The sequence below is a fragment of the Phaenicophaeus curvirostris genome, chromosome 6 (assembly GCF_032191515.1).
Source record: "Phaenicophaeus curvirostris isolate KB17595 chromosome 6, BPBGC_Pcur_1.0, whole genome shotgun sequence".
Lineage (NCBI taxonomy): Eukaryota > Metazoa > Chordata > Aves > Cuculiformes > Cuculidae > Phaenicophaeus > Phaenicophaeus curvirostris.
The window spans coordinates 27,207,129-27,230,637 of NC_091397.1; the positions used below are offsets into that span (position 1 = coordinate 27,207,129).

Genomic DNA, 23,509 nt, shown 5'->3' on the forward strand with positions numbered 1-23,509 from the left:
TTAGAGTAATCTGCCAGGGAGTTGCATCATGATTGTAAAGTAAAATGAAAGACAGAAGTGAAGTAATTTTCCTTGTTTAGGAAAGCTAAGCAGTTCTGCTGGTAGGGAAGATGGCACTAGGCAATAGTTAACTTCTGTCTCTCTTAAATTCTAATGAAAAGAAGAGCTTACAGAAACATACTGCTCCTTCTTGTTGCCCGAGAGGGACTGTGATCACTCTTCTGTGACGAAAAGTATATATATTTTTATTGTTGAAAGAACAAATGTTAGTTATGTATTTTTTTCATTCCTCTTTTAAAACTAGTGGTGAACTTTGGAATTCAACAAAATGAAATTCATGTGCAGTTAGCAAAATGGTGCATTTTCTTTATAGAAGCTGAATTTTAGATTGCAGGACTATATACCACCAAATACTGTAGTATCTTTGCACAAATCACTGAACACATAGTAACAGTATGAATTTCTGAGGGAACAGTATTGTGTTAACAAAAACAAACATCCCAAGCTTTGTTTGTTCCTCATCTGGCATCACAGGCAGAGAAAATGAGATATGCCATATAGTTGATCTTTTTCCAGTGCTTTTGTAAAGGCTGAAACATATTTTCCTTAGTGCATCATTACCTTTTACTAAAATGAGGTGATAAAGTTCTATTTTCTATCATGAACCAATCAAACCCCAGCATATTCTCAGGGTCCAGTTCTGAATTTTTGTTCACATTACAAATCGATGTGACATTGCAACTATTGAGGCTTTCTGGCATGTACAAAACATTGATTCAGCTAGGAAATGAGAGGGGAAAAAGAGCCAGCAGGGACATGCCCGGATGGGAGCATGTTAGAGTGCTGTGAAGCAGAATACCTGGCATCAAGGAACTGGGAAATACAGTCTATTGCTGTGTGTCTGGATGCGGGGCATCTGTGAGAGTGGGTGTTGTGGCTTTGTTGAGGACCACAGCTTCTGAGATCTGGATTCTTTAATGCTGATGTTTTGTGAAACGTGATGATTTGATGCTAGATTAAATATATATATAGTGCAGACTTTTTACTTTTTTAAGTTTGATATTTTTAGAAAAGAAAATCTTGTCAACAAAATTTGTGAAGCTGTAACTAGTCTTTAGATGGACTAGTTATTTCTAGGTACCCCACACCACACCTGTAGCAGGAGCCCCGGGCTGCTCCCTGATCATTAGTGATAGGGAGGACATTTCCCCTCCTGTGGAATCTGCACTAGCGGGACATGGTATATAGGGGTTCTCAGGATTTGTACATTTTGTCAGGTCTCTTGATAAGATGTGGGGAGTTTCACATTGCTTGCTTTCAGGATTGTTTCTGAATGATATACTGTGAATGTTCTTGTTTGGTGCAATGAAGATTTCTGGTTTTGGAGTCTGGATTCAATACTGACTGGATTGTTCTGTGCAGAAATTTGTAGGCTGAAGTAGAATAGTTGATGTGTAACGTCTGGTATGCTGACAGCTTCAGAGATCGCGTTTGTCCACTGGCCTTGATAAAAAATTCTCTAAGTCACAAAGTTGAAGACCCTTTAACCCATCATAATTTTTTTACCTTGTTGTTACTGTTTGATAGTTCAGTAACCAGAACTAGGTCTCCTAAGTCCTAGACTAACTCTACCATAAGGTAGTACTGCTAAGGTATAGGATTACTGCAGGAGTTAACTGTAGTGTCACTGTTCCTTGAATGTGTATTTAATATAAAACCAGGAGAGGTGATACGGGTCAATATCATGAAACGGTTGTTATTTTTCTTAATAGGTGACTTTAATGCAATGTTGCACCACGACAGATCTCTCAGTTAGAAATAAGGGATCAGTTTAGATCAGAGTTAATAAAAATTTGCTTTTGTTTGCCCTGGTTTCTTTTATCTATCTCTTTAAGTATCTGTGAATCAAGCTTTGCAGCAGAACTGGAAAGATCCTGCTGAGTTTAGTAAGGCTTGATCTAGTCCATAAACAATATAGGGTATTTATGCTAGTAAATGCTGTTGTTTTGAAATTTGTCATACGCTCATGAATAACATTCATCTTTCTCACCCACTTCTCTGGAATTATTAGACATAGAATCATACAGCTGAAGTAATGACTTTAGTATCTTTCCTAGTGACTGGCTTAACAATTCAGTAGGCAACACTGAGGCTCCTTTTAGCTGAAAATTGGAAATTAAAATAATCCTTCTATCTCATTGCTGTAATCCTGTGGGTTTGAATACTCTTGGTATTTGATCCTTTATTTTTTTTTAAAAATGTTACAATGTAACACAGTTGTCATTTATTTAGATTATAGGGGTTTTTTTTAGTTCGGTTTCTTATACTATATTCAGAGTTTTGCTTGAAAATTTAAGAGTGTTTTAAAAGATACTTTACTGTAGTAGGAGAGAAGCCTGTATTTTCTCCAATAAAAATAACTTTTCAAATTGATTTCTTAGTAGTGGAGTTTGTTTTATCCTGTTCTGAAGAAAATGTGAAAGTTTAGGTTCCCTCTATAACCCAGTGTTAAAATGTGTGCTTAACTTTTAAACATCCCAGTAGGTTCACTGACTTCATTAATTACGCACACTTTTCACAAATTCACTCACGACAGCTTTTTCAAGAGCTGCTGCAGCGGTGCTGGTGCTGGGCAGAGGGAGCCAGGGAGTGCATAGGGTCCATGCTAATGGGCTTTGAACTCAGTGGTGTCAGTGGAAGCACCGCTAGCCGAATTAAATTTGCAGAACTGCTGTCCTTGCTAAACCTTTGAGTCTTGTAATTCAGAAAAGTCATAATGGTCAAAGATTGCTCCGAAGTAATGAGAAAGTAGTTTTCCATCTATGTCCACAATCCTGGTGTGACCACTTTCTGTCCTTGAGGAAGTTTTGCTTTATAATGGCCCTCAGCCAGGTATTGATGTAACATGTGCCAGAGGTTTTGCCTATCCACTGGCATAAATGCTGTTATTTAAATAAACACATTCCAAATGCTTTATGTTACAACAGGATTGAAAGTTAAGTCTGAACAAACTTATGTTCAGGACAGTACAGAAAGGAGGTTATCATTTTATTTTTTAGTCTTTGGGGAATGAGCATGCAGTATGGTGGTGTTTGTCCTTGAAGCCCATTCTTGCCCTCCCCCAACTTTTTATTTTGCTAACTAATTTCTTCCAAAATTGGCAGAGCAACAGAAGTCTCACAGTTGCTGAATTCCTACTGCTTTTGGAGCAATCCAGTGCAAATGTTCTTACAAATTCCCAGAAATGCTGAGGGTGGTTAGGCAGAGAGGCTGTAGGAATTGTCTAGTTATAGATTGCTTTTTCTAAGACATTTCTTCAAGAATAATACTTTTCCGGAATGAAATTATTCTGTACATATTGCTGTTTGATGAGAAGCTCGACATGAGCCAGCAATGGGCACCATATCCTGGGCTGCATCAAAAGAAGCGTTGAGGGTGGTGATTCTTCCCCTCTACTCCTCTCTTGTGAGAACCCAAATGGAGTACTGTGTCCATTTCTGGAATCTCTCAACATAAGAAGGATATGGAACAGTTGGAACTGGTCCAGAGGAGGGCCATGAAGATGATCAGAGGGCTGGAGCACTTCTGCTATGACGGAGGTTACCAGTAACCTCCCAGTCTGAGAGCTGGGGTTGTTCAGCTTGGAGAAATCTCCAGGGAGACTTTATAGCATCCTTCCAGAACCTGAAGGGGGTGTACAAGACAGCTGGGGAGGGACTTTTCACAAGCGCATGTAGTGATAGGACCAGGGGGAATGGCTTTAAACTGAAGAGAGTAGATTTAGGTTGGAGGGTAGTGAGAGTCTGGAACAGATTGCCCAGGAAAGCTGTGGATGTCCCCTCCCTGGAAATATTCAAGGCCAGGTTGGATGGGGCCTTGAGCATCCTGGTCCAGTGGTGGAGATGTTCCTGCCCATGACAGGGGGGTTGGAACTGGATGATATTTAACGTCCCTTCCAAGCCAAACCAGTCTTTGATTCTCTGATTCTGTATATGATACACATTTTAAACTAGCTACTTAAAATTGACTGTAGATACTAGAAATGTCTTAACAACTTGTCTTTCTTATAAAAAGCGTAATTTTTGTTGTTGTTTGTTATTGATAAATAGACTCTTGTAGAAGGTTGAGTAAGAGCATGTTATTACAGTAAAATGGTATTAAAAAAAGTTGACCTGAATCCTGCATTAGTCATGGCCTTTATGTTTCTTCCTCATTAGAACTATGCAGCACTGATACAGCAACAAATTAATGAGGGCAAAGAAAACTTGAGAGGAAAGACTGTATATGGAATTCAGCTCACTGAAGAAAAACTTAATGACTTCCATGATGAACAGATCAGACAGCTGAAGGAACTGATGGATGAGACTGCCAAACTTAATAAAAAAATCACAGTTTCTAAAGACTCACAACACAAAACCTAAAAGGTTTTAAAAATTATTTTAATGTGTACAAAAACATTTTGGAATTGCCTTTTCCAGTTGGACTTGAATGTGGTTTCTGTGGAATAATGGGCGCTGCTGCTGACATAACTTGTCTGAAACAGATGTCTCTGGCTGTTTGGCTTTCTATGGAAGAATAAATCTTAGAATGGAATAATCACAACAATTCTGTGTTAATTGCAATATTATTTTCTCCTAATGGAAGGTGGAGACTTAAAGAATTTGGTAAAAGTAAGCTGAAAGTTTTGAAATAAAGTTGTTTTGTTTTCATCTTAGTACCCATAGGGCAAAACATCTTTCTCTTTGTATATCACCATAATGGATGAAGAATGAAGATGAGAATGGCCTTAATGGAGAATATGCAATTAGTTTTGGTTTTCTGATGTGAATTCAGTAGACAACAAAAAGTACATTATTAGAGTGAGCTCATTTCAGTGGGAAGAAATGAGAAGTATTAGAAACACATGCTGTTGTTGAAATTGAAAGTTGGTTTTCTGCTTGAGCTTTATTGTGAAAAGTGCTTTAAAATAAAAGATTTAGTTCATTATTAAATTGACCTTGAAGGAACCACTGGCTTATGAAGAAAATTCTGCATTTTATTTCAAAGCTAGACTCAGATTATTGTTAGTCTCTAAAATGAAAAAAAAAAAAAAATCATTAGTTGATTGTTCTGTATTTGGAATTCAAAGGCTCTTTAAAAGCTCTGCGTCCTGTATTGTTCAATATTTTATATAGACCAGAAATTGTAAACTCCTCAATCACAGAAGTTATCCTGTTCATAGTACTGCATAACAAAAGTCAGTAATTTATGGGTAATAGGTTAATTCTTCATCACAACAATCCATACCTATTGTAATACTATTGTGACTAAAAAAAGATCCTGATTTTTTTATCTTCTAATAAAAAACACCTCAATTTCTGTGCAAAAAACAGCTTTAATTTCATATTCCAAACCTAGTTTTATATTATTAGTTTTGTTCTATTTCTGGACTTTTCTCTGTCTGTTACCCACAGCATGTTCAAGACACCATGATTTCTTTCTTCTTGAGGGATAACAGCTCTGACAAGTAAGCACATTTTCCATCTGTCTCAAGTGGTAACATGCTGTTTGCCAAAGCTATGCTTCTGGATCTGAACTGGGGGCAATTCGGGGAGCAGTCTGCTTTCCTCTGCCTTACTTCTCTTCCCAATTCTTTGCTAGGACTTAAGTTTGCAGGATGTTAATTTCTGTTAAAAGGTTGATTTTAAGACTCCTCTGCAGTTTACGGTTGCTTTAGTACATATTCCTCTGCTGCAGCCTCTACAACTCCCTTCTGGCCTGCTGTGTACTTGGGTCTTTCCCCAGCATCAAAGTGGAAAAAGTAGGTGGGGTATGCATTTAGGAAGCTTGAAAATTGTCTCTGATACTGCCATTGGTGTGCACCTAAAGATTTTCTTTTTAAACCTCAAAGGCCTCACAAATCTAATCCAACTCCAAAGTCTAGGGCATAAGAATGTGTTCTGTTGCACTTCCATCAGGTATAGAGTAACCAGAAATTATCATTACTAGACCAACTCAGTTTTAATACCAGAAGCAATGTTTTGGTGTTTCACAATTGAGTTTGTTTCCACTCCTTGATTGCTAGTACATGTGTGCCTGTTTTCCAGTCAGCATCTAAGTTGCTTCAAATTTATTTCAAATACTGCAATCTGGAGCACAAGTTATTTCTATCAACACATTTAATGAAACTTGTTTGTTCAATGAAACTAGTTAGAATACTTGTTTTGCACCTGTCTACTCATGTAGGGACACAGATAATGCACATTTCTAGAGGCCAGTTATATGAAAAATTTAAACTTGCAGTGAGACCTAGAGCGAGTTGAAGGTAGGGTGAATATCTTTACATCAAGAGCCCCTTTGCTAGTAAACCAAATAACTTTTTTCTTTCATACCAAGTAGTAGCTCATATTTTGTATGATGTTTGTATTCTTAAACAGGATTCCACAGTAGGAATGAAACATCTTTAAACATTGCTGGCTTTAAGACAGATAATTCTGATGGTAGGGCATGCTTTGATCCGTACAGTGCTTATGCAGTTGGCAGGCATGGGTGTCCCCACAGACTTGTCACAACAGCACTACCACACATTAGTGAAATTTTTTGATTTGCAAGTGTAAATAATGACAATTAAGCTGAGGAGGACAATGGGCATATCATCCTGTCCGCAGAAAGGTTGAAAGACAAAGATGCTTTTTTTTTTTTTTAAATTTTTTTTAGGTATAGGATACTTTTTGTGGGGAATTATACACAAGGTTTGTTGGGCAACAGACAAAGGAAAGCTTCCGTCAAAATTACTTCAAAACTGCAAGCAGCTTGCAATTTCAAATGGCAGAACGGGTGTTTAGAAAAAAATGTACTAATCACCTTCTAATGAATAATAGCTGTGATGACTTTAGAAATTAATACAATGGTTTAAACTGCATTCTGTGCAAGTTGCTGTGGATTGCTGTTATACAACTGAACAAAGGGCTCCTATGCCCTTAGAAGACCTATTTCCATTCAGCTTATCCATTAAGAAATTTCCTTTGTATTTTGGTGGTTGTGAATTCATTTGGCTTTGTAGAGCTAAGAGAGAGTGATAAAATTTACTGGTTAATTTGGTTAAACCTTATCTATGGTAACACTTCATATGGTTGCCTGAAGGCTGGTAGGAGTTGGAGAGAGCTGAAGTCACATCAACAAGCAAACAATTGTCAGAAATCTGTCTCATGAAGAATTACCACAGTTTTGATATGCGAAGTGTGAAGTTATACATCTTAAAAAGAACAACAAAAAATGTCGTTCCTTCAGTGTTTTATTGTTTCTATGATGTGAGTTTATGTTTTTTTAACTCACTGTCCAGTCAGAGCAATTAGAATGTGATTGTTCTTGCTTAAAAATAAATTAATACCTTACCATATTGAAGGTAGAATTTATAGAGAAGTTTAATTCCTCAGCTGCTTGAACTTAATGTAATCTTTTTGAATTATTAGTGGAATTTCTTAATCTTGGATATGTATTTATGAGAGGCTGGTTATTCACTGATTAGCCAGTGGATGAGTTTTCATTGCCTTCTGGGTAAAAATATTGAATAATTGGTGAAGGAGCACTATCATGCCTTGCCCTGTCCATTACAATCTATTTCAATTTTTACTCTCTGCAGTCAAAGTAATGACAGAGGGAGGGCTGAGTCTCTCAGTAGGCTGATATACCCCAAGTATGAACAAAGAGGGCCCGTGTACCTCTGAGGAATCTGAGGAAGCTGAGTCACTGTAAAAGCCATCTCCCATTCTAGGATTGTCCTACTTAACTATTGATTTTTAGTCCTCCTGGGAAGGGTTTCAAGGTGAATCCTTCCTGTTGGAGCATATAGATGCAGGAACACAGATTTTGCAGGTCTTGTTTGGTGTCAGAACTGCCTGCCCCACCTCTTACTGATTTATGTTCCTGTGCTGAAACTGGCTTGGTGTGCCTGCCTGAATTTGCTATCCAAGAGCCTCACAGTGAAGAATGGTGGCACTGGGAAGTCTCCCCTTTGAACGACTTCAAGAAATTCACTGTTAAGACTGACACAAGTCAGATGGCTGATGTTAGAAGTGACAATAATTGCATTTGTAAATGATCTACTCTTGTTTTTGGTTACCTATCTGCTGCAAAGCCACTGTCTTTGGCAGGAACATTTTGAGCAGCTCTGCCCTGGGAACAGACTCAATAGTGTTGAGTCCTTCCAGCTTTTCTAGTGGTTTGTGTCTATGGATTGAGGCACATGGAGAGCACGGAATTTAATTTTGTTTGGATGCAACCATTATGTAAGTATAATACAACGTATTCGTTGTTCATTGAAACAAAGAGCTAGAAGTCAACATATGTCAACATAACATAAATGTCAACATAAATTCAATATATGAATGACTAAGAACTGAATGGTTTTGCCACTTGTTGCAGTGTCTTACAAGTAGACGTCAGGTGTCAACAAGCCCATTTATGTGATATATGATCCTACACGATGTACAGGTGTGGCTGGGAGTTCAGTGTTTAATCTACTCTGACAATTTCAAAGCTAGTACTTGAGACTATAAAACAATAATCCCTTATTTAATAAAATGACCTTTAGTTACTGAATATCTGTCAACTTGCTATAAATGCTGACAAACAGTGAGACAAGTGTATATTACTATGTTAAAGCCCTTAATAAGCAGTTTGTTGAAATACCACTATTTGCAACACCATTTCTAACACAGGTGAGCCTTTAGTTTTATGCTAATTGTGCTCCTGGCGGGATGAAGTGAAATCTAAATAATCTGTTAAGTGAGCTAACATATTTACCTTTTTTCCCTAAAGGTTTTTTGACTGGGAAGAGCAACTAGTAGAGAATATAAAAAAGTGGTATATGTTTATCCCGAGAGTTTAACAGCAAAACCAATAAAATATGTAGAAGAAAGTAAGCTGGCAGTACCCTGTTGTGGTTGTATGTAAGTCAGGATATCAATTAGCTTTATTATGGTGGAATAATGCACAGAATTTATAGCATAGAAAGTCTGCCAGAGGAATGGAAAGTGATCATGCTCTTCCCTTGTACAAGAGACCCACATCAAAAATAGAATGGTGCAGTCAGGAATCAGCAAGTAACCCAAGCAGACTCTTTCCTATAGGCTCTGCCAGCCAGACTGGGGTTTAAACTGTGCATGTCTCAACCAGAGGTGCACCACCAGCATCCACTCCTGGACATGTGAGCTGGCTAGGGTTGAAGACAGCTCCTAAAAGAGCCTGAATTTCCCCTTTTTGGGTGCTGTGGAGAAGTAATAGGGAGCTGCAGACCAATTAAGCAGATCACAGATCACGTTTCCTGCTTGCAGAGGGAAACCCTTCTAGTATATTCCCTCTACTGCTCGTGTACAGGTTAGCAATACTGTGCTGTCGTCAGTGAAATCACCTTTGATTATGATCCAAGCTAAAAGAATATCCTGTTAGATCCCAGTTAGAAGTGATTTGAGAATTTCTATTTCATCCTGTTTGATTTTATAATGTTATTTTATCATGCTGCTGGGTGGTGGGAAAATGGACCTGACCTAAATATCTTAAAAAGACAGTTTCTTAGCCTCTTGGGGCAAAATCTTGCAGTCTTTAACCACTGGAAAACTTCAGCTTGAGATAGTACCCTCAGGTACAGTAAAAAAGAAAGCTCATATGGGGCTTTCCTTTACACATGATGAAACTCCACTGTTCTGTTTTGGTTGTTTTTTGGGTTTTTTTTGAGTTAAAATATGTGATTCCTGTCCAGCTCAGCTACTCCAAATTAATATTTTCCATTGGAAGATTGCCTTGGAAAAGAAGTTGTGTATTTTTGCGTGCATTGAGGTACAATAAGGTTTGTTTGGATGCATCTGTATTACAGATTGGTTTTGTTTTCTGTCTTATTGTGCTATTAGTTACTGATTTCATATGGTGACACTTTGCTTGGATTATGAGAGAGAGGGAATCAACAACCTTTTAGACAAATTACTTGGATGCCTTAATGATGTGTGACCAGCATGCATTACTGCAGCAGTGTGGGCAGGAGCACGGCACACACAACTACATGTACACTGCCCAGGAGGGTGGCAGGCAGGGAAGGAAGAAGGTTTAGGAAGAACTGGCTTTACAAACAAATAGAAAGGTCATCCAAGCACTTCTCGGTACTTCAAGGTATTTTCCTCCATAGAGACCTCTGCCAAGCACTGATAAGTCACACGGAGTGCCAAAGCCATGGCATAGGTCTTGGTGCCAAAGGATGACCAGGACTGTGGGGTCCAGTCTTCCTTATGGTCAAAGTTCCCCAATCTGTCCTGAGAAATTCAGTTTGCCCATCACAGGTGCCTTGAATTTTTTTGCCTGAGCGTTCCCCAATTTTAGCATTTCATGAATACATGTGAAGAACCGAAACCGTGTGGCTGCAGGCGATGGAGGTTGGCTATGGCTCTCAGCTTCCCTGAGCTCAGGCTTGCAGCATTGCCTGCTTGCACTTTCTATAGTGACAGTGGGTTCACAGCAGTAATATGGGACAAGGCATTTTGCTTTAATTTTGGTGCAAATATAGCAACATAGCCCCATATTCTCAAGGCAGTTAGCACAGTATTGCCTTCCTGATCCCACAGTGCTGGCATGGTCGGTCTGAGGAAGAATGGCACCATAAAATATTGTATTTTTCTCCATCATTTTTCTTTGCCCCAAGTGATTTGTGTCACAGAAGTTTGCTTTCCTGCATGCAAGTCCTATAGAGGTGAAACTGCTGCTTCATACCTGCCCTTCCCAAGCCCTGGTCTTGCATCCTGGAGCTCAGGAAAGCTTCTTGGATCTCACTTGGCTCATGCTACTCACCCCAGTAACCTGCTTTTAAAACTCCACGAGCAAGGAAGCTAGGAAATATTTTAACCTCTTGCCAGTAACCCAAGCCTCAGGTGAAACTACAGGTTTGGAATTATAAAACTGAGGAAGGAAAACATTTTTCATTGTTGCTATGGAGACTGGAGTTTATGTAGTGATGACTTGTTGTGTTTCCCATCTTGATCTTACGCTGAAAAGAAAAAAAAGAACACAAAAAATCACTGACAACTCCCTGGTATATGAGACTACAATTTGAATGACCTCTTAGAAGTATCACAAAAGAAAATAAAGTTGACAGGAAAAGTGAGAAAAAATCTTTTTCTATCTTTGTGGTAAGATAGTCCCTTTTTGCAGAGAAGAAACTAGGAAGAGGCTAGAGAAGAAGCTAGGGCCATAGTAGACACAGGAGCAACAGTCTCTTGCAGGTCCTTTGGGGGATCCAGTGTTTACTGTCCAAATCGACTGCTTCAGCCCCTCAGCTCATGCACTCAGGTCACAGTCAGATGCTCAGAGAACAGGGTGACGTTTTCTAACAAGAAGACCTAGCCGCATTTTCTCTATAATCCAAGTCTTTGGGCAATGATGTGGATTGGGACTTTACCTTCTCCTGAATGGCTGTGGATGAGGTTTTCCCGTACTTGTCCGCTACCTGGGGCAAAATCTGCTGCAGGAGCCGCATGGCTGTGTAGTAAGGCACGAACACACAGGATGAGTATGGGTATGATAACACTGCATGAAGTCTGTACCCTGCTCTGCTGCAGATCAAAGCATGGAGTGTGTCTGATCTCATTGCTGTAATAAATAAATTATTGCAGTATTTGTTTAGGCACAGTTTTGAAAGCAGCTCTGAAGCTTCAAAAAATGACACATTTTAAGCATAATAGATTGCGCTTTAAAAAAAAATGCCACATCCACACCAAAATGGGAAACACTGCTAGAATAATGCTAGCTGTTCTGATGTCACAAGATTTAAGCCCTGAAGTGTAGGCACAAGGCATCCCCCAACACAGTGGTCAAACAGACTTTGGAATGTCATGGAGAAACACCCTTTTGCTTTATAAGCATTGAAGTCCTGTGCTGAAGGAGCAAAGAAGGTGGCTGCACGACCACATTCCTAACTGTTCAGATCCATCAGCAGCCTCTTCTGGTTCTCATGACTGAGGACATACCTGAATGCCTGTGCTTTCCAACAGTCATCTAAGTGTGTTAGTCCAGAAACAACATCTCCAAGTGGAGATGCTCCAGGTCAAGTAAATCAAATGGAATTAGCTTCTCCACTTTCTTTACTTCTCTATTCACATCAGCTCTGCAAAGCCACAGCTGACTCCCAAAGCAAGAGTTTGTAAACTGTTACAAAGCAAGCTGTTCGTAAACATCTACTGTAACCTCCGTGCATTAAGAGCAGCTGTACTGAGGCTATACTGGGCTGGCTGACATTGATCTAAAGACTGGCTAATGTGTTTCAGAATCAAAAAAACAAACAGAAGTGAGATGCCAGGGAACGTGTTACAGGAATTTACTGGTTCGATCCTTAATCCTGAACTGTTTAGGGATTTTATCTAATATCAGAATAAAAGAGCACTAAAAGCTACACAGTGAGTCAAAGCAAGGAAGGAATATTGACCTGGAATGCCAAGGGGGTACTTGGCAATCCTAAAAGCTATTTAGATGTTATTGACATCCTATGGTGTGGATAGTTATTTTGAAACCAATATTCAGCAAGTTCATAGGCCAAAATAAATTCTCCCTCTCTCAAAAACTGTATGAGCTCTAGAAGTCCATATAGAAATCAATCTCAGAGGAAGGGAGAGTAAAGCAGCTCCTGAGAAAATATCCAGAGAACTGGAACGGGGATCTGGGAGATGTGCAGGAGGTCTTTCAGACCCGCAAGGGTCACCAAACACCAAGTGTAAGTTAAGAAATTGATAATACCTTGAAGTCAGTTGTTCTTGCTTCTTGCTGTGGAGTAGGGTGCTTTTCCTCTGTGGCATGGTCCAGGCGGAGCAGGTCATAAGTGAACTGGACCTGCTGTCTCTTCTGCTCTTACCTGCAAAGCATCATTGTGGCTGACATGTAACTAGAGAGTCAAAGGGGCTTCTGAGAGCAAATCCCAGACTTCGTAGGCTAACTTTCTGTGAATTGTGATAATTAAGCTGTGGCATGAATTTCCGGATAAGTAACTTCATCTTGACCAAGCTTGTTTTCTTGATTATTCCTTTCAAGTTCAGGGGTGGCGGTGGTTTTGTTTAATTCTACGAAGTCGTAATTACCCTTTGGCATGGGTATCCCAGATGATCAGCTTTGCTGTTCTTCATATTTCACTCTGCTTAATTCAGCTGTTTGTTATTGTAAGAACTACTTGATGACGTAAAAATTAATTTCTTTTCAAGGTCAGGAATAGTTACAAAGATTTCTTAAGACCACTATGAAATAGTTCCTGTAAGTAATTAAGATGTTAGAAATCTGATGATGTAGAGAATGAATAATCTTGTTGCCTATTCCTGAACATAATATGTGTAGTGAAATGTTGGTGCAGCTCTGTGCACGTGTCATATGAGCCTTACATGTGACTTAAAATCACTTCTGAGTCTCAGCATTACCACATAACTCCTTCTATTAGAACAAACTGATCACTTTTTAATTAGTTATGGTGTAGTCATTTGTAAGAACAAAACTTTGTTTCCTGACTAAAAGGAGCTAGGGAGAGCTATAAACAGGAAATATGGATGGGATTTACTTGCTGTTTTCCAATAGCTATAATGCTTAGCAGTGTATTGCTATGGCATAGCTGTTTTGGGAACATGAGACATGATCTGTAGCTGTGACTAAAAGCTAAACCACATGCTGTGGCTTTCATTTGGCTTCTTTCTAAATCAAGTATCACTAGATGTGGCATCCTTGCAGCATCGTCCAGGGCCCAGAAGAGTGCTTGTGCTGATGGGAGCTGGGGGTTGTCCCCATATGGGAAAGGGGGCCCATCCCTAGGGCCATTCCCCATGGTCTCTGCACCCAGCACCTCCCTGGGCAGTGTAAACAGCTTCAGGGGGGTTGGTGCAACCATCTCCATCGTCTGCATGGTGGGGAAGGGCACTTCTGGTGCAGCGCAGAAAGTGACTGAGGGAAATCCTAATGTTATGCTGCAAAGACTTGTCCATTGCCCTCAGGGGGCTGATATTTGGACTGCAAAGAGTTTACTTCTTCTCTATGCAAGACACCAGTGAATCATCTGCTGTCTGCAGTGGGATGCCCACAGTCTGCCTTTACCTTTTCCTTAATGGGGGAAAAAATGGAAGAAACTGGAAATTGCATCAAACCAAATCCAGTCTCACCCGTGTTTGTTCTGACTGTGGTTTTTCTAGTCTCAAGATGGCGTTTCTTACCAGAACTATTTGCTTTTTGGCTGAAAAAACTGAAATACTGGCTTGGAAAAAAGACAGTTCTTAGCTCTGCCACTTTGCAGGTAAGCAAACCTACGTGAGGTTTGCAAACTTGCTTAAGGTTATTAAAATTGATGCAATTTTACAGCAATTTATTAAGCTTTGGGAAACTTGGGACTTACTGCACTGGGCTCCGCATGAAAGGTCCCCTCTGTCCAAACAAGTAGGTGCCTCCAAGGAATTTACTCCTCTGACTTATTTTTAAAATGCTGCAGAGGGGATTAGAAAGGAAAGTTTGTACCATCTGCCTGTCCTGGACTACGAGTAAGCCTGTCTGGAAATTACTGTCCATTGGTATGGACAGGCTCGTCACATGTTGGTTTGCTGTGAGCTGTTCGTCCATCAGCTCAGAACTCAATGTGTTATTGCAGCTTCTTCTCAGGTATTTACACGTTGCACATCAAAGCTTTCTCAGGCTGTTTTTTTTCTCACCCTCAGGGCACTGCATAAGGCCTCTACACTAACTTTTAAAAGAGAATAGCCTTAAAATTTAAAGTTTTAATGAACATTGGCCCAAAACAGGCTGGTTACTTTATTGTTTTAGAAACAGTTCTCACTCTCTGTGCCAGTGCAAGGACATGTAATTTATCTTAGAGCAAGTACCAACATCTGCTGCATAAGAAAGCACATCTGCTCAGCAGGGGAGAGGGGGCAGGCACTGAGAAGTGCCCTGAGTGCACTGAGTGCACTGAGAAGGCCCTGAAGAGCATGGTGGAGATGAACAGATGTCAGAGGCAGTGGAAGGTGTGGAGCCACTCCCTTGGCATTCTGCAGCACCCAGTGCTCCCCTGCCCCATGCCATCCCTGGTTGACCTCCTTCAGCATAGAGGAGAAGGCTTCCCAAACCCAAGGAATGGGGCTTGTCACTAGACTCATAGTCTCTGCCATAAATGTGAAGGGTTTTTCTACTTTTTCCATGACATTCTGCCCAGATTGCATGCTGTGAAAATTCAGAGCTGTCACAGAGCCTTGGGGTGGTGTGTTAGTGAATACCTTGTCAGAGCAAGGTTTTAAGTGTATTTTCTTCCCTTTGCTAACAGATGGGACAGAGAGCTCCTCCTTCTAGGCTCAGGACTGCAGACCTTGCAATGCCTCTGGTGTGCACCATGCATTGATGGCATTCAGGAGAGGCTGTATGAAACAATTTACAGAACGTGGCAACTTTCTATGAAATATTTATAGAGGTACTATATTCCAGTGAATTGTATTGGTGGCTCATGCAATTCAGATGATAAAAATGCCCTTTATAATCTGTGGAAAAGGAACCCATCAGTACTGCGGAAGTAAGATTTGCAACTGGCAGCATCCTTTACTATCTGGAATCCAGGACATGGGCAAGTGCTGTTCCTCTGATAAATCTTAGGTACAAAGGAGAAGGTTCAACTGTGCCCATGAAGTGAGGCTGGTACTTCTTGTGCCAATGATGGGGATGGATCAGCGGCTCAATGTGAGAATGAACCTGGACTTCCAGTCAAAGCAGCAACAGATTGTAGCTGAGTAGCAGCAATGCTCACCCTCATCCAGCTGGTGTAGAAAAATGCCAAAAACCACAGACAAATAAATTCTGTGTCGGCCTCCTCTGCTGGAAGATAGAAAGTGCATGTATCTGTAATGTCCGTCTAGAGTCAGGAACAATAGTTCATTTGGTTAATGGGAATCTTCCTGTTCCCTGGGCACACGCATAAATGTTGTTAAAAAAAAAAAGATGAGTTTTCATCAAAAGCAGAAGTGAGCTATGAAATTGTGTTCGATTTATCTGTGATTTTCTCTTTTTACTGCAGGACAGGACTCCAAGGGATGCAAGACAGAAAGGCTTGAGATGAAAGTCTTCATTTTCCACAGAGGTTTTATTTGAGTTCTTCCTAGAGGAAGAACTTATTTTCTCTCCTTGAATGTATGTCATTACGCTAAAGCCTCTGGCGCTGCCCTGGCAGTCCCCGTACCACAAGAAAAGGAGGAGAGAGTGGATCAGTCTCACTCTTACTGCTCAACCCAGCCATGCCCTGCTCCCAGATGGGGCAGAGCTGACTTTGGGGGAAACACTGACTGCAGCATCAGCCTCTCCACAGTGGTCTGTGAGCTGGGAGGTGAACTTTTGGAGAGACATCCCAGGGAAACTTGTAGGGATGCTGAGTCTAGTTATCCTCCAGTCAAAACTGCCCCTGGTAGTTGAGGATGTTTTTGACCCTCATGCTCAGTCAGAAGCAGACCACACTCTTCCCACAGGTAGATTTACTGAGTTTGGAGATATTTTTATGCAATGTGAATGTAAGTCAAGTACTTGTAAAAATTCTTGAACAGCCAAGTTTAGCCAATTTCTGATCCAGGTTAGAAACCAACCAGCGTCTGGAAGGGATGAATGAGCCCGTGCTGTGTGTGGGGATATCTCAGTGGGGATTTTGGATTTTGGATTTTTGGATTTTGGTTGGCAGGTGAGGTTGGGTTTGAGGAGTTCAGAAGGAAACTCTGTGTACCGGTAATGCAGCATATAATGTGGGATAGAGGTGCCCATCCATTGGTAAGTGTTGACAGGACTCTTCTGCTGCTGTAGGCCATGCACTGTGACCTATGGCTGTCACTGAGGTGGCTACAGCTCCTGAGTCCTTCTGGGTCCTTGCTTCTCAATGGACCATCACTTTGATATCCCGAGGGCTCCTGCGAGCCTAGGGGAGGTGGACAGCTGCAGCAAGGTTGGGTGGTGGGATGTCTACCTAGGAGCTCTGGTGCAGTGCTCTGCCAGCTTCCATGCCAGCATGCACAGGTTGAGGGGGCTTTGCTGGTAATAGAGCAGGGAATGAACAAGTGCTTCCTTGAGCGTCCTGCATGCTGACCAGCCTGCTGATACCTCACAAGAGCTGGAATCATCTGGTTTATTTTTGATAGCAGCTTTTGCTTCCAATTGGAATCCTTTTGCAAACTCCCTCTCTGAGTCAAACTAGTATTAACGAAGGATCAACTGCCTTAGTAATTAATCAAAATTAACAATCATTACAAACTTAGACCTTTAGAACAATAAACAACTTGCTCAAGGAAAGCAGCAATGGGTACGGCAAGGATTTGGAGCCCCTCCTAACCACTTAATTAACAATTAATTCTGAGAAGGTGGTGGCTAAATATGAGACAGAGGCATCATGCCTTTGAGCAGACAGACAGACACGAGTATTCATCAGAAACGTGTGTGCTGGTGCTGGCTGACATGTAGCCGCTCTGTCCTGGCCTCAGTCAGGGCAGCTTCTCCCCTTATCCCTGCCCTGAGCTCCTCTGCTTCAGTCCTCTTTTCTGAGGGTAAGAAGAGTTCCTGGTACTGAGAAAAATCAAACCCTCTCTGTGCCTCACCAGCAGCACTGTGCACCACGGGGCTGGCTGTTGCTTCAAGTGCCCTGGTCTCGGTCATTTGGTCTCGCAGTGGCCCTGCCCATGGCTTTGGGCCATGCCATCCCTAGACTTTCCAGGCAGGAAAATACAAACTAGACAGAAAGGAGCTGAGAGTGACAAGCAATTGTTTCATTTGTTTTATGTGTTCTGCTGTTTTCTCAGAATTTTTTATTTCAGGTCAAAAGTAGAGTAAGGAATTAGGCAGTGGAGAGCTGATTGAAGTGAGCTTTGTATCTGGATAGGTCAGGGTAGAAAGAAAGCAAGGGCAGAAAAAATAAAACATGGTTTGTCATAGGACTTCCCTTCCTGACGTGCACTGAGGGCAGCATGCTGCTAGATTCACCAAGAGGGGTCCATCGGGGGGGACGCTGGGCAGCAGAGTTACCAAGGCTGTCTTCTTTTTGCAGGAAAGCCACCTCCTCTGTTGCACTTCTGCTTCGGGGTGTAAGTTCAGCCTTGGTGAAACCAAATGCAGTTCATGGCTGAACTGGTAACTGGTTTTCTACACCTTGGACTTGGGTGGTTCTGAGATACTGATACACATCACAGTTTCCTCCCTTCCACACTCATCAGAATTTTCTCAGCAGTTAGCATCATGAAACCATAATGACATTTCCTGTTTATAAACAGATGTGCAATAATTTCATCCTTCTTTTCGTGTGGCCTTACATGAGTTTATCTTCAAACCCTTTGGATGGCTAATTCCTCTCTGAATCCCATATAAAAGCCCTGGTGATTCATCATTAAAATGATGATCACCATAGCGGCTGCACATAGTTTCATCTTTCAGCAAATAAAGAAGTGATTGAAACTTGCTATTATCAAACCCGAGCAAGTTTGTTCAGAAGAAAAAAAGTAATTCTGTTATTTTTTGTACAAATTGGTGTAATGAGCTGTCTCTGTGCTATTATCTCTGAGCATTAACTGGCTCTATTATGCAGGATAATACTCAGAATAATTATTACTTATCTGCATGTACATACATTGAGTAATAAAATAATTAGACCTTTTAAAACAGGGGGTAGAAAAGATTCCATTTACAGTAATTCTGACTTTCTGATTATAAGGTTGGAATAAGTAATGTGATATTTTTTCAATGTGTCAAACTAGTAAATGCTGGATTTGTATATATTGGTACAGACTGTGTGTAAAGTATGGATTTTGTCAAACTCTTGAATGAGCAGAGATTTAGATAAGCATGTGAAGGATCTGGGCTGTTGAAATTCAGAGATGGATGAAGACTGCTGAGGACAATATGCTCTAAGAACAGCGTGCTCCTGCTGCATGCAACTGCCTGTTGGTGCAGGGGCTTGCAGCATGTGTTCTGTGGAAGCCCGTGTATAGGGCAGGTGGGACAGAGGTGGAGGCTCATTCCTCCTCTCCTGGTCAGGAGAACTCTTCCTGCAGTAAAGTGAGTACAGCCCACCCAGTGGCTCAGGCTGACTTCTTGTGCAGTGTTAGCCCAGCCACTGCACGTCAGAAAAGATGTCTGGGCTCTTCAACACTACCTTGACATCAGATTCTCCTGAAATAATGCATTTCTGTGGAAGCTATTTATCTGGGGACCCTTTGTGCTTAGGCTTTGGTCTCTGCTCAATCTCCTGCCTGTGCGGTGTGTCAACTGTAGTCTGCTTCACACGAATGCTGGGACAACGGAAGTGATAATGGAGGTAAAAACGGTGATACATCACTGCACAGAAAGGTAAAGAGCTCCAGGCCTCATATCCTGAACCCCCCCCTACACCATCTTTCAGATGTGCCCAATGACCTCCCTGCCCTCCACAGGAGAGGGGTGGGAAGCCTGGCTGTGACCTCCATGGGTGTCAGCCTGGGAGCAGGACCTGTGGGTAGACACTGGGCAGACCCCTGCAGCTCCAAAGGGCCCTTCAGAGCCAGGAACCAAATCGGTTGTTAAGCATACATGGGTCAGGGATTGTCTTTTAACGCAACTGCAGAAGCAGACAGATCCTGGGGATCACCAAAGCCTCCTTACTGTACTGGTCCAAATGAAGAGGAATTGATGGGAAATGGATACTGCAGAGGACAATACTAAAATGCTGCAGTGGGGACGTGCATGGCACTTTGAGCACCACCTTTCTGACTGTTGCTCATTATTTTCAACAATTGCATTACTGTGTATCATGCACCAAATGCTCCTGCTTTCACTCACACTCCTCCATGAGCAGTCTGACCAGGTCCAGGCTGGCCGTACATTTATTCTTGCCCTATGTTTGATTTTACTTCATTTGCCATATGAAAAGCATGACCTTCTGACTTACATGTATGCTATGCAGTGGTCCTGAGGAATTATCCATATAGGTATTATCCATAGGTATTATCCATACCTTGGTGGATAATGATTTTAGGAGGGTTTGTTTACTTGCCCATTTTTTTTTTAAAAAAATCACCTCAGGAATAACTGAACAATGTCAGATAATGAAGAGAAACCAATTCATCTCATGCTCTCTTGCAAATCCCAGACACTGGGTTAATCACACAAATGATTAAGAACTTGAAGCAGACTGGTAGAAGACTTTAATTTTGTTTGTTGAGAGCTGTAAACATAATTGATTTACATTTTGCTCCAATAAGTTAATTTGAGAGAGTGTCCTCATTGTGGGTAATATCAGATCCAAGACTTCATGGCTTACAAATCCCAATGACTCCATTGGAGAAAATACAGATCACTCCTTGCTGCAAAAAGATGAAAAGGATAAAGACTAATGACTAGTAAATGTTGGCTTCCTGTAAACAGAAAATTACCAAATCTGACAAATGCGATACATTAGCACTGTAACACAAGATGCAACATGGTCTCCATTATCCCTGAAAAGTTAATGGATTAGTGCTGAAAATAAAAAAATAATTAAAAAAAACCTTCTTCAGAAGCAGTCTCCAGCTTGGTTACAAATAGTTTTGTATTTAAAAACTTACATTTCCTACAAATATTACAATTAACTGAAGGTTTGGTTCATGAAACAATTTTCCATCACAAAATGAAGATGGAAAACCCTACAGAAGGGCATCTTTTGGATAAAATCTTTTGCTTTAGTTTTGGTGGAGTCGGAGGGAGGGCAGGAGGGAGTTGAGGACTGAGATGCAGCAGACCCAGATTCAAACTCCTGCTGATGCTGCATATCTTCACTGGGTTGTCTAAGCTCTCCCTGATGTGCATTATTTTTTTCTTTCTCAAAAAGATCTCTTTGTCATTTCCACATGAAACCAGATCATACGTGATTTTTTTTTGTATGGAAGACTATTATGTTTTTTTGGGGGCAGCTGTGAGCTTCCCCCTGAGAAGGCCATTGTTACCTATGGTTTGTATGGCAGGGTGAAACAATTCAGAGACCAGAAGGGCTCAGAATTCAACTACGTCAAAAAAACACTAAAAATTCCGTAACTAGGAGAAAAAAAACCAAGTCCTGCAAAGGCTGATGGGATAAAAGCACCGTTATCGCCAAGATACAGGCAACAGAATGAAAACAGCAAGAGAAAGGGCCTTTTTTATAGTCAAAAGAAGTTTCGTTTCAGCAAATATTAGTAATTTTAAACATGGAAATTGTTTCCTTTTGACACAGCCTAATCATGGTGACAGGCAAAATAATTCCCCTTCTTAATGTGATTAATGCAGGTCAGGGTTTGCCACATGTTTTTCCAAGCATGGCTTGCATTAATCACATGGATGTCACAAGCAGCTCTGCCCTTGCCAGCATTCATATTCACAACTCTTCTTGCTGTCAGCACAGTTCCCGCAGCAGCAGTGAGGCAGCTGGGCTGGAGTACTCAGCCTTGTTCACCTGGTCAGGTGAGCTCCTGTGGTGCAGGATGCTTGAGGCACCAAGCCTCTCTTCTTAGGGAAAAAAAATTGTCATCATCTTCTGCTTGTGAAATCATGTGAAGATGACTCTTTTTAGCAGCAAAATGTGAAAATATTCGTAATTACCTTTGATCATTAGCTTCTTGTTATTATTGCTACAAAGGTACCTCACCTGCATAGTACTTTTAAAATATCCTTAGTAATCCTAACCCAAATCTACTTCCATCTTGCCAAAGCTGGGAAGCACTAATTACTCCTTATCTCAGGGATCCTGACAAGGACACTTATAAACAAGAGTATGGACTGTCATGAGAGGTGGATGAGTATTAAACATATGCTGAGAAATGCAGATTAGCATTAATGAAATGTTAACAGAAAAGGAGCTTGTGCTGTGAAATCTTACCCTGAGTCAGTGGCAACTGACTGTTAATCACAGAGTTAGATATAGTGCAGGTGTTATAGTCAAGAATATGTTCAATATTTCTGACCTGAGTAGATGCAGACCCCTTTCTTTCCCATTTTCTAGCAATCTCAAGTGATTTCTTTCTAAACTTTAGCTTCTTGAAGACATGAGAACAATTGCTTCACCCTATTATAGATTCATAGGGTCCAGTCTGGCTCACATTAAATAGAGAAGGTTCTCCAAAAGTGCAGCCATCTTTACAACACAAGCAGACCATGTTTCATCCCGTTTTCCTTGCTGTTAATTTCGTGGTACCTGTTCTGTATGAAGCATGTCCTTGTCTTTAAAAGCATTGTGTTTTTCATATTTCAATATACTTTTCAAATCTGCTTTACTCATGAAATTTGTGACAATGTCATATATGTTCTGCATGGGTCCCTGGTAATCAAATATCAGCTCGGCTTAAGATGAGCAGCGTGGAGCTGTCCTCGTATCTATTGTGAAACCTTGTTCTGGCCTTGGAAAATATGATCCTGATTTTGCATTGCTCATTTAGAAACAGGTTTATAGCCCTTTGTTTTGTTTTACAGCCCCAAGCTTCTGACATTTTTTTTCCTTATACGAGCAAATTTTTGTTACACGTAACAATTCTGATGACTCTTGCAGCGCAAGGAGCTGGTGGCTCTTCTGAAGCCATGTCAGCCGGAGGCTGCTCTGCATGCTTGTTTGGATCAGTCAGCATGCAGTCTTCAGACCATGCTTCAGAAGTGCCCTGGTTCATAGACTGGCTCTGTAAGGCTCAGCCTGTGTTCCCTCGGAAAAGACAGATTCATCTTGATGCAGAGGTGCGTTGTATCCAATCTAACTCATTCATCAACAATTTCTGATGGGACAATATCTCATTGATGGATAAGAAAAACATTTTTAAAACTGTCTGTCACAGGATGAGCTGTTGCCCCAGGCTGTTCATCATAGTGATTCATCACAACTGCGTTTATTTTGAGAAGTACTCTTACTGCTGCTCCAGACCACTACATACCTTCTCCACAGGGAAGCTGGTATTGGTAGGATACTGAGATGTATACACAAATGGAATTACTGATTACTTTCCTCTACAAATTTTATATTTGTTTGGTCAGAGGTAAATGCACACAGATGCTTTGTTAATCAGTTTTTTACAGGCGTACTTGTTTCTCATTACTGAAAGCACTGTTCTTGCTCATGCTCAATCCAAGAGAAGCTCTGAAGGACACTGGCTTTTGTAACTCTTCTGTTTGCATCCTAAGTCTCAGAAATTCTGGATATCTTCTAGTTAAGTAGGTGTCATATTTGTATTTTTTATGGCTTTTCAATACCTGTCAGCATATACCCTTATATGTCTTGCACTGCTTTATATTCATAGTTTTACTAATCGTTTGAGACAGTGGAACTGAAGCTCTGGAAATGAGCTGGGGAATATCATGGTTGTCTGCATGGATCTTTACAGCTTAACCAGCTATAAACCCCAGAAAGGGCTTAGAAAAACATTCTGAAATACCCATCCTATCATCCCCTCCTCTAGACTTTCATCGTTTGCCTGCCCCTTGTAAATTCAGCCTGGCATGGCTGAGTTTAACTTGCATGGCAAAGTATGGAGCAACAGCTGAATTCTAGGTC

At 40.9% G+C, this 23,509-nt stretch overlaps 1 protein-coding gene across 1 annotated transcript in view; it reads left to right on the top strand.

Annotated features, from left to right (window-relative positions):
* SDHAF3 (succinate dehydrogenase complex assembly factor 3) overlaps nt 1–5,491 on the top strand; it is a 35,668-nt gene extending 30,177 nt beyond the window's left edge. The window contains exon 2 of the mRNA XM_069859695.1: nt 4,218–5,491. Coding sequence (XP_069715796.1) covers nt 4,218–4,421 — 204 coding nt within the window. The 3' untranslated portion in view covers nt 4,422–5,491. The remainder of the gene's footprint in view (nt 1–4,217) is intronic.
* The last annotated feature ends 18,018 nt before the right edge of the window (nt 5,492–23,509 follow it).